This window comes from Athene cunicularia (assembly GCF_003259725.1).
Source record: "Athene cunicularia isolate RWA chromosome 24 unlocalized genomic scaffold, athCun1 chr24_part2, whole genome shotgun sequence".
In the NCBI taxonomy this organism is placed as follows: domain Eukaryota; kingdom Metazoa; phylum Chordata; class Aves; order Strigiformes; family Strigidae; genus Athene; species Athene cunicularia.
The window spans coordinates 418,655-428,678 of NW_020799133.1; the positions used below are offsets into that span (position 1 = coordinate 418,655).

Below are 10,024 nucleotides of genomic sequence, written 5' to 3' on the forward strand. Positions count from 1 at the left end.
GCCGCTTTCTGCTTCCAGGGGACGCTGGAAAAAAGACCCGTCGGGCCCGGCCCGGGCGGCTTTGGGGTAGCCCCTTCCCCGGCCACGCTGGCACCTGCTGCTCCAACACGGGGGCGCGGGGCCGGGGCCGTTGCTCTGCGGGACTGAGGCGCCGCGTTGCTCCTCCGGACGGCAGCGTCTGCCACCCTGACTGGCGGGGCAGTTGTGCGCGGCGGCTCAGGCCTCAAACTGCTTCGTACTAAACTTTTTCTCATTACCGTTGTCTTCTCTTCCCGCCAGGGCCCCAACTTGATTATTAATCAGCCCGACGAGCTGCTGGACAGCATGTCTGAGTGGTGCAAGGAGCATCACGGGAAGGTAACCCTCTTCGAGCAGTCGGGCTGCAGTTTCTCTTTACAGTGATGAGAGTGACGTATAATTCAGAATTAGTAGTTGCAGTACAGTTACCTGAAAAGGGACAACTCCCCTGCCGAGCAGTTTGCAATCAAACAGGAGATAAAGAGTGGGAGACAGGAAGTATCACCCTTATTTTGTACCGAGGAGCTGATGCGTGAGGTTTTGCCTGAGGTCTCACGGGTCAGCTGTGGTGCAGCTGCAGGGAGTGTGCGCGTATGTTTAGCCTTCATCCCATATCTCGGCAGCAAGACTGCCCCAAAGCCGCCTTTGCTTTGTAGCCCAGTTTTTAATAAGTTTGAACAGTGCTGGAAGCTGCTTTCTGACGTGGGAGCCAGAAGCATCTGCCCAGGCCAACCGCTCGCGGACGGAGCTCACGGGAGAGCTGCTGGCAGGATGAGACTCAGGGCGACGGGCCTGGGAAGGGCCGGTCCGTGCCGCCAGTTCAGAGGCTCAGCACCGTGTCTCTGGGCATCAGGCGAAGGAGCTGGGTCTGGCTGGGCGAGGTGTCGGCCGCGGCCTGGCTCTGCGGGAGCCCTGGCTCTGGGCCGGGCTGCACGGGCTCTGCTCCCGGCTCCTCTGGCGAAGCCTGGCCCGCGTTGCCTAAGAAAATTCAAAGAATAATTCCACTGGAGAAGGGAAAGACGTGACTTAAAGTCCCCGTAAGAGCAGGTGCAAGATCAATGTAGAATAGTCCAGAGCTGACAAAATGCAAATTTATCACTCCAAATTCAGATATTTGGAGAATGAAACAGACCGGTTTAGTGTAAACATCGGATTGTTATTTTTGTCTGTCCCCTCGGTGCTGTAAGCCTTGTGTATTTTTTTGCTGAAAGCTTAACTTTTGCAGCAAGAGATTATTTTAAGTTCTTTCAGGCACTGAAGAAAGCTTCCTCCTTGCCAGTAGCAAAAAAGCGAATGGATTTTTCCAGTCCCTGATTATGAATTGAAATTCGAGTTAGTTTTCAATTAAGGGCTGAAGTTTTCAGACACCCATAACCCCTTCCCTCCTCCCCCCTTTGGCATCTTACTCTCCCCGGGAAGGATTAGCAAGAGTTTGGAAAATTAATATTAATTTACTGTGATGGGTGCTTTTCCCCTTCTCCAGCTGAGGACTCCAACTCTGCTTCGGTTCACGAGTGAATTGAAGATGGTAGCATACGTTATCGCTGCTCCTGAGGAGCTACTTATTTTTAATTGACTAAGAAAAGAGAAGCAATTAGAATATAGATGAAAATGCAGCTACATAATGAATTTTTTAACCACCACTTGGATCTGTCAAGTAGATTTTTGCGACACAGTCATGGAAATATATAGCGTTAGCCAGATGGAAATAAATCACTGAGAACACTTGGAGCAGATTTGACATTTAACTGTTAAAAAAAAAAAAAAGGAGGAAGGAACTTTTTCTGATTTGAGGAATCTTGATAAACCCTTGAGGCAGGATCCTGATGGTTTCTGTTTGTTTATACCCACTGCTCTGTGCTGGGGAGGCAACTGCCTCTCTTTAAAATAAATGGAGGAACCCGGGTCACATGCGTATGGGTGACTTAAGGAGGTCTCGGGAATTGGGAGGAACCCCTGAAGGGCAGTGGTGGGGAGAGAGAAAACCCGGCCCAGAGGCACCGGCAGGTCAGCGCTGGGGGGGCCGGGGCTGCGCTCGCCTTTGCCCAAGGGGGGCTTTCACTTCCCCACCGTCGGTCCGGCTGGGTGCTGGAGGCGTCCGGGGCGAGAAGGGGCCCAGAACGTTGGCACACGGAGCTCGGGCAGCGCTGCGGGGCACGCCGGGGAGCAGACAGTACCCAAGGGTTGACCTTGTGCTGCTCAGCGTTTAGCAGGCACCTTTCGTGGCAGCGTGTTTCTGGTTCCTGACGGGTGGCTCTTCTCTTGCAGTCTGGCCTTACAAAGGCTGTGAAGGAGAGTAAAATCTCCTTGCAGCAAGCGGAGTACGAGTTCCTGTCCTTCGTACGGCAGCAGACCCCCCCGGGTCTCTGTCCTCTCGCAGGTAACACACGTTCCCTCTCTCCGATGAGTCTCGCCCTGTGCAGCTGGCGCGGGGACGCCTCGGTCGTCTGCGGTTGAGCAGGCGGGGCAGAGCCTCTTGGGTCCGGAGAGGTCTGGTGGCGGTGTCACCCTTCTGCGGGTTCCCACGGGCAGATCTTGTGCCGGGGATCCTCGGCTCTTTGTTGTGTTCACACCCGGGGCGGGCGGCCTGGCCGCTGGCAGCTGAGATCCCCGCGTATTAACACGGGATTACGTATTTAAGCGTCGTGTGATCCCGCAGTGACAATCTGACAAGCCTTCGCAATCATATTTACTAGAAAACGGGATAAAGGAGCCGCTTCTGAACAGCTTTCTGTGCCCTGTGATCTTTCCCCCACTCGCTCAGCTGCTTCGCGGGCCCGTGTCGTTCGTAGCAGCTTCGTCATGTCTTTGAAGAAACATCTTGTTTTGTGTCTTTGTAGGTAACTCTGTTCATGCAGATAAGAAATTCCTTGACAAATACATGCCTCAGTTCATGAGGCATCTTCATTACCGGATCATCGATGTGAGCACTGTCAAAGAGCTTTGCCGGTGAGTGTTCCCCCCGCGACGCTCCCGGGAAGGATCATCTCGGGCAGCCGGGGCTGCCGCGCTGAGGCTCGCGCTCCTCAAACTGCCCCCAGCCCCCTCCTTTCCTCTCCCCTGCTCGGGGGATGCATAGAACGAGCCGCGTTGTGCTCCAGAGCCTGCAGCTCGCTGGCTCAGGGCTTGGGGCTTCTCTGGACACCAGCGAAGCTGGAATCCTCTCAGCGGTTGTAACAGACGCGCCGCAGCCGCCAGAGTGTCACGGAACCCCAGTTCCCTTTTACAAGTAGCTCTTTCTTCCGCTTACAGACGCTGGTACCCGGAAGAATACGAGTTTGCACCAAAGAAGGCGGCTTCTCACAGGTGAGGCGGCTGCTTGGGTCTGTCACCGAGCAGGGCTTGTCCCGCAGGAGCCGCGCTCCCAGGAGCAGGACACGGCGTTTCCGCTGCCTTTGTACGGGCGTGTTGCCCCCTGTGAACCCAGGTAGTGGAGGGAGAGCGGTTATTAAAACCAGAGAGTCACCAGTTCCTGCTTCTGTGGGGATTCTCTGCCGTTCAAGCCCGGGGGCCTGTCTGGCAGCACTGACACAGCCCCTCTCGCCCTGAACTGCCTTTAACAGCTGAAGGTGTCAAACCTGTTGCCTTCCAGGAGCTTCCGTGGCCCATGGTGACACAAACTCACGAGCTGTGCGTTTCTCCCCAGCGTGTTGGTGCTGGTGGTCTTTTACTGCTTCCCCTGTAGCCAAGGATAGCGAGGGCTGTTTTATTTCTGGCAGCTGCCTGGCCCGTGCGGGTCCGGGTTTGGTTCGCACAGGCTGGAGTCTCTCGGAAGCGCTGGAGGAGCTGAAGAGGTGCACAGGCCTCTTGAAACCCTCCTTAATTCTCTTTCAGAGCGCTTGATGACATCAGGGAAAGCATCAAAGAGCTTCAGTTCTACAGAGACAGCATCTTCAAGAGGAAAACGGATGAAAAGAAAAGGAAACTAATAGAGAACGGGGAAAGCGATAAAGCTGCCAGCTGATTCCTTGTCTGACCTCGCCGTCCCGCAGCACCTCCTAGATGTGTCTCCTGGTTCTTTTCCGTTGGCCGGTCTCTCGAGAAGCCGCCCCCCTCCGTTACCGTGTTCCTTAACAGCTGTTAAACGCAGACGGGAGCCCGAGTTCCTGCTGCTGCTCTGCCTCAGCAAGGGATCGACACTCGAGCCTCGGCAGCGTCTCGTGCTAGGTAAAACCGGCTGTTCCGTACTCCTCCTGCTCCGGCCCTAGGCGCAGTCTTTCACTGCACAATAAAAACAGTTCTGTTGAAAGCTGCTCTTTCCTCACGGCTTTTCTTTCCTGCTCGCGCACGCTGCAGCCTGAACCAGCCCCTTGTGGCTTGGCATGAGAAAATGCTCGGGGAAACCCTTTCTGGTACCCAGGAACGGCCGGAGCGCCGCGTGCCAGCGCCCCGTTTGGAAACGGGCTGCAGTTGGGCAGCGCGGCCCCCGTGCCGCTGCGAGTGTGGCCGCTGCCTCCCTCTTCTTCCGGAGGCAACAGACGTCAGACCTTAAGCCCGCAGCCCAAGCGGGGAGCAGCGTGGCCCCGCCGTGGGGCAGGTTCCCGAGGAAGGCTCAGCTGCACCACCCGGCCCCACCCCACCCACAGCCAAAACCTGAATGGGTCCCTGCGGCGGCACAGTTTGCTTCCCAACACTACAACCTTCTCACCTGAGCGCCAGCAGGGACACAAATACCAGGAGGGTGAATATTTCCAGGCTTTGAGGCCGAGGAGCTGCTGTGATTGTCCCCTCTGATCCACTGAACACGGGTCAGGATAGGCGGGATATCAGGAAGGATATCTGTGCAGAAGGGGCTGTTGGGCTGCCCAGGGCAGGGGGGAGTCCCCGGGATCCCTGGGGGGGTTGAAGAGTCGGGCTGAGCCAGCGCTGAGGGATCTGGGGGAGCTGGGAAGGGTCCGGGTGAGGGTCATGGTTGGGCTGGAGGAGCTGCGAGGGCTTTTCCAGCTGAGGTGATTCTGGGAATTTCACCCTCTCGAGCTGCTGGCAGTGGGACTTACTCATCCTACAGCTTCCTTGAGCACTGGAGTCCAATAACATCCCTGAGTGACAGCTCATCTGGGAACCCGCCGAGCCCCCGCGTGAGGACAGCAGACACTGGTGAACTCATCGCTTCCTTAGCTGAAGTGTTCCAGTGCGTAACCACCCCCACCATGACGCAGGTGTGTGTTGTTTCAAATCCCCGTTTCTCCGCTCAGTTTCTGACTCTCCCGGCGTCGCATCCCCGTCCCTGCTGGAGCTCCCCAGGTCCCCCTGCGGCCTCGCCTGGCCCAGGAGCGAGGGTGCTCGAGCCTCAGCGCCGCTTTCTCCAAGCACGGACCTGTTTGTTCCTCCCAAGGATGTAGCCATAGGTTTAGATTAACACCAGCAAAACGCACTTTTATTTTTATGGCTGGAATCGATGAATCTCTGACTGCAGAGGCTTTGCTGTGAGATAATTCACCCCTACGCCAGCATTTACTCCACACAGAAAGCGAAGGCACGAGCGCCTTCAGCTGGCTTTTCACACGGAGGCTCCGCTCGCACGGGGGCAGCTGTCACCTGAGCACATCTTTCGAACGTTTAAGCCATTTTTCGTATTTTGAAGTCCTAAAAGTGTTTTTCTGGAGCGCAGATCTCCTGCCGTGCAGCACGTGCGGGTGCAGTCGAGTCCCTGCGGTGCTTTTCATGCCGCCCCTTCGCAGCCGGCGTCTTGCCTCTTGGCCACGGGTACTGGCCAACCTCCGGCGAGCTGGCCCAGAGAACAGAGCTGCCGGTCCGGACACCAGAGGGTGTCACAGAGCACATGGGGTGCACCCCTCCCTGGTTCATTTTTATGATGGGTATTAATAATAATAATGACCGTGCCGCGCTTCTCCATCACTCTTGTTATTGGAACACCTGCTCTTCGCACCGTGGGAATGATTGTTATTGGAGAGAAGCTGTTAAAATGGTTAATGGTGCAAATAAATGAGTCTCCCAGAGGCCCCTCTCCTTGGTCACTGACTCCCGGGTGCAAAGGCGATTCAGAGGGACTTGCTTTATTTACCATGCGCCGGTAGCTGCCGGTGGGCTCGGACCCCGCTCGGCCGGGCGGCTCCCAGGGGATCTCCAGCCCCACTCTGCCTTGTGGCCAGTCTGCCTCGGGCCCTCCTCGCCCCGAAAGGCTGCGCGGGCCGATGGGCTGCAGCCGGCACCAGGAGAGGTGCCCGGCCCACGGTGCTGCCGGTTCCCTGCCCGCCGGCACCCGGGGCCGGTGCTGGATCCAGCTCGGAGCCACGCGGGTCACCGATAGCTGCCAGGCCCCGCACCACGGCCACCAGAACCTGCTTGATCGTCAACTGCCGTTTTGTTGGGCTTCCCCCCTCCCTTTGACTTCTTTCTGACCTACTTCTCCTCCTTTTCATATTTTATTCCTTTTTAAGAGACTTTTATTTTTCTCAAAACATTTTTTTTAAGGAAAATATGCCATCTGTGTTTATACATTTTAAAATATTGTTTATTCTTGCTTCTGAAGTAACCGTGCCGTATGAAGGATTTTTATCTCCTTTTCCTGTATTATGCAATAGCTTTCCTGTTTTTATGCGTTGGCATCTTCCAAGGTTCCGATTTAGTACAAATTTGTCACGCGTCTTGGCAAAGCGCAGCTAGAACCCACCAAAGCAGGCGTTATTTTCGTGCTGGAAACGAAGCTCTCGCTCTGGCACGAGTCGTGCAGAGGCTGGGGTGGAGGAAAGTGTGAGGACACCCCTCTCCCCGCAAGCGCCAACCCCCGCCCCAGCTTCACGCCGTTCCCTTGTCCAGACGTAGTTACACGAGTCGTTGCTTCTACGCGTGACGCTCTGGAAGCTCCATCAACACTACGCGTACGATCGCGGAGGTTTCGAACAGCAAAATGACACTTTGCACTTGCAGTCTCATTATTTATTTAATCAAAGTGCTTTATGAAAAATTACCGACTGATTGAAACAGCCTCGCTCACAAATGACCAACAAACGAGATACAACAAGACCTCGTGCGCGCTGCTGGTAAAACCCCTCTGCCAGGGGAAGGCTCTCGGCTCCCCCGCGTCCATCCGGCGCCTTGTTCGTGTTAAATGATTCCGGCGTAAGCGCGGTGGGAGGTTCAGGCGTGACCACGCGCCGCCTACGCCCTTCTCCTGCTCCTCTGTGCCACCTGCGGGCGCTGCGGTGGCACCAGACAAACCTTGTCCTTCCCGTCTCCCTCCCGCCTTTCTTTGACAGGCAAAGGGGACGCGGAGGGCGGCGCATCCCCCCGCTGCCTGCCAAGGCGCTTTGGGTGTAAAAAGGGGGCCGGGCTTCTGTCTCTTCCCCTTCCACTGGACTCAGAAAAGTCCGTCCGTGCCCTCCCCTGGAGTCGTGGAACGCAGAACTGGGGCCTCCAGGCTGCGGCCTCCGGGTCCTGCGAACCCGCCGGCCGCCGCATCGGTGTTCCGGCGCCCCCGCAGCCGGGGGGCACGGCAACGGGAACAACAGCCCGGTTTGGGATGTGGTGCTTGAGAAAAAATTACTCGCAGGCAAATACAGTGTGCCTGGGTTTTTCAATTTAATTTAATAAATTATCTTGGCTCCAGTAATTATTTATTTGAAATAGGAATTTGCTGAGAGGCCCCAAGTCCTTTTAATACTACATTAATAATGTAACCACGGATTACTGATACAATTCTAAAGCAAGTTAAAAACCGGCATCACTTATTCCACCCAGGTCTCGAAGCCGTTCTTGCCCTGAATGTGCAATTGCTCCGGTGGGGAACGCCCACCCCCGGCACCACCCAAGGGTGTGGCAGCAGCTTTATCCAGTAGTTAAAACAAAGAAAATAACCCCAATGCCCCCAAAACGAGCAGCGGAGGGACCCCAGGGCCCTTCCCACAGCAGGCAGGGTGCAGGCAGCGTCTCAGGCTGCGCGATTCCCAGCAGAGGGTTACGGGTAAATAACCCGCTGTGTTGGGGAAAATTTTGTTCTTCCCCTTCCAGCAAGAAGCCAACGTTTTTCCCTACGCTCTATCAAGTTCGAGTTGTTTGTATCTGGCAAAAGCCCCCTCCAGCCTGGCTGCGCCCCTCGGGGACGACGTCCCCTCCCTCTGCCCAGGGGCTGCTGCAGACGGTCCCGCTCCTGCCGCAGAGCACGTGCAAAGGGGAGGCCACGAGAGGCTCTTCGGGAGCTGCTGAGGCGGCGGGAGGGACGCAGGTTGGTACCGGCCGGGCCACCCAAGCCCTGGGCCAAGGGGGAGCCGCAGCGGCCCTGATCAGACGGGAAAATATTTTACCTACGAGTCACAAATAGCCCTTGTGCGATCTCCCTCCGATTCCCCTCACCGTGCCCCTGGGCTCCCAGGCTATCTCATCAAGTCTTTTATTTGCTTCTGCGCTTAGAACAAATCTTTTATGCGTGTTTATACAACACTTTGTGATGATCCAGTCTGCCACTGGGTTTCCGAAGGAAATGAAATGCGGCGCGGTGGCCACGCACCAGGGTGGAAGCCGTTGAGCACCTGCGTAAAGCCACCTCCTTGGACAGAAAGCCGGACAGAAAGCGGCACAAAGACAGCCAACAGCACTGCAAAACCCGTTTACTGCACAAGGGGAGGTTGTTGGCGGCAGAACAAGAGACCCTGCAGTTCTGGCAGCGCTTTTCCACATGGAAGCGCCTTTCCAGACACGAGGTGGCCGAGCTTCCCACAGTGGCAGAGTCAAACAGTTACCTGTCCGTCTGTCCGTCCAGTATAACCGCCTTTCCTCTGCCCTGCGCCTCTCGCTCCGTCCATCCACCCGCACTGTCCTGTCTGGGTGTGAACCACGGAAATCGGGGAAAATCCACCGAAACGAAGAGAGAACCAGCCCCTGGGCCTTCTCGCTTTGTCCTGGCCTCAGAGCGGCCCACGCAGATTCCCACTTTCCCCAGAGAAACCCTCGTGCTCTTCCCACCCTGTTCCCAAGCTCTGCCACATCTCCAGGAGAGCGGCTCCCGCTGCAGCCCCCAGCAGGGGCACGACACCCCCAGCACCCCCCGGGCCCGCCGGGCAGAGCTGCGTGGGGATGGGGGGCAGCCACGGGCAGCCCAGCCGGGGCACCGCTGCCGCCGGCCACGGGAGCTGGCAGGGTGCAGCTCTGCGGGCTCAAGCGGCTGAAGACAGCCCGGAATAGCAAACCTTCAGATGTGTCTTTTTTTTTGTCTTTTTTTTTGCCTGCTGCTGTTGATGAAACCCTTTTACTGGAATAACTCACTGATGCTGACAGATAAGCTTTTAGGATAGTGAAATCTCCATGACACTTTAAGTGCCCTAAATGACAAAACAAGGACGTGCAAAATTACCCCGCGAGTACTCCATAAAACACAACTTGTCAGAAACTTGTGTGCTGCTTCAGCCGCCCGGGCCCCAGCGAGGACAGGCCGCCCCCACCCCTCCCAGGGACCGTCCTTGCGGCGCACGGAAAGCAGAATTGTGTGGGAAGAGAGAGGAAAAGGGCAAAACGCGGGTCGTGGGGAGGAAGCGCTCCCCGGGCGATGGGGACCCATCGCTTACGGCAGCGGGGCCGCCTCTCCCCACCGCCTCCGAGTGATGGATGGGAGACGAATGGCTGTAAATTGCCGGGTGCCAGGGCGATGGTTTATCCGTTGAGCCGAAGGAGCCTCGAAGAGCGGGCTCGGTGCGGCGACTGCCAGTCAGGTGCCAAGTGACGCGGGGAGGGGGAGATGACAGCGCGGGATCCACTCCCCGGGACGCGCGGGGACAGGGAGGAAACGGGCACGACTACCCAGACGGATAACGGGTGCGACGGAGCCTGGTGGAGGAAGTTATTCTGCAAAAGAAAATTAACCGGCCCTCGGTCCCCCCCAGCACTCTGCACCGCGGGAAGGTAACTCCCGAGGGCCGGGAGCAAAAAATTCACGTAACCCCCTTTTGCTGCCCTAAGACACGTTCAGGTGGAGGCGCCCTTCCCCGGAGCTCGCCCCCGGCCCGTTCCCTCCGGTCCCCGGGGGCGCTGAGCCCCGGCGGCACCGCGACGG

General features: G+C 57.0%; 1 protein-coding gene across 1 annotated transcript in view; it reads left to right on the plus strand.

Annotated features, from left to right (window-relative positions):
- Positions 1-4,267, plus strand: part of REXO2 (RNA exonuclease 2) — a 4,530-nt gene extending 263 nt beyond the window's left edge. The window contains exons 2-6 of the mRNA XM_026863859.1: positions 280-357; positions 2,287-2,398; positions 2,859-2,967; positions 3,271-3,324; positions 3,853-4,267. Of these exons, the coding sequence (XP_026719660.1) occupies positions 280-357; positions 2,287-2,398; positions 2,859-2,967; positions 3,271-3,324; positions 3,853-3,982 (483 nt within the window). The 3' untranslated portion in view covers positions 3,983-4,267. The remainder of the gene's footprint in view (positions 1-279; positions 358-2,286; positions 2,399-2,858; positions 2,968-3,270; positions 3,325-3,852) is intronic.
- Positions 4,268-10,024: the final 5,757 nt, after the last annotated feature.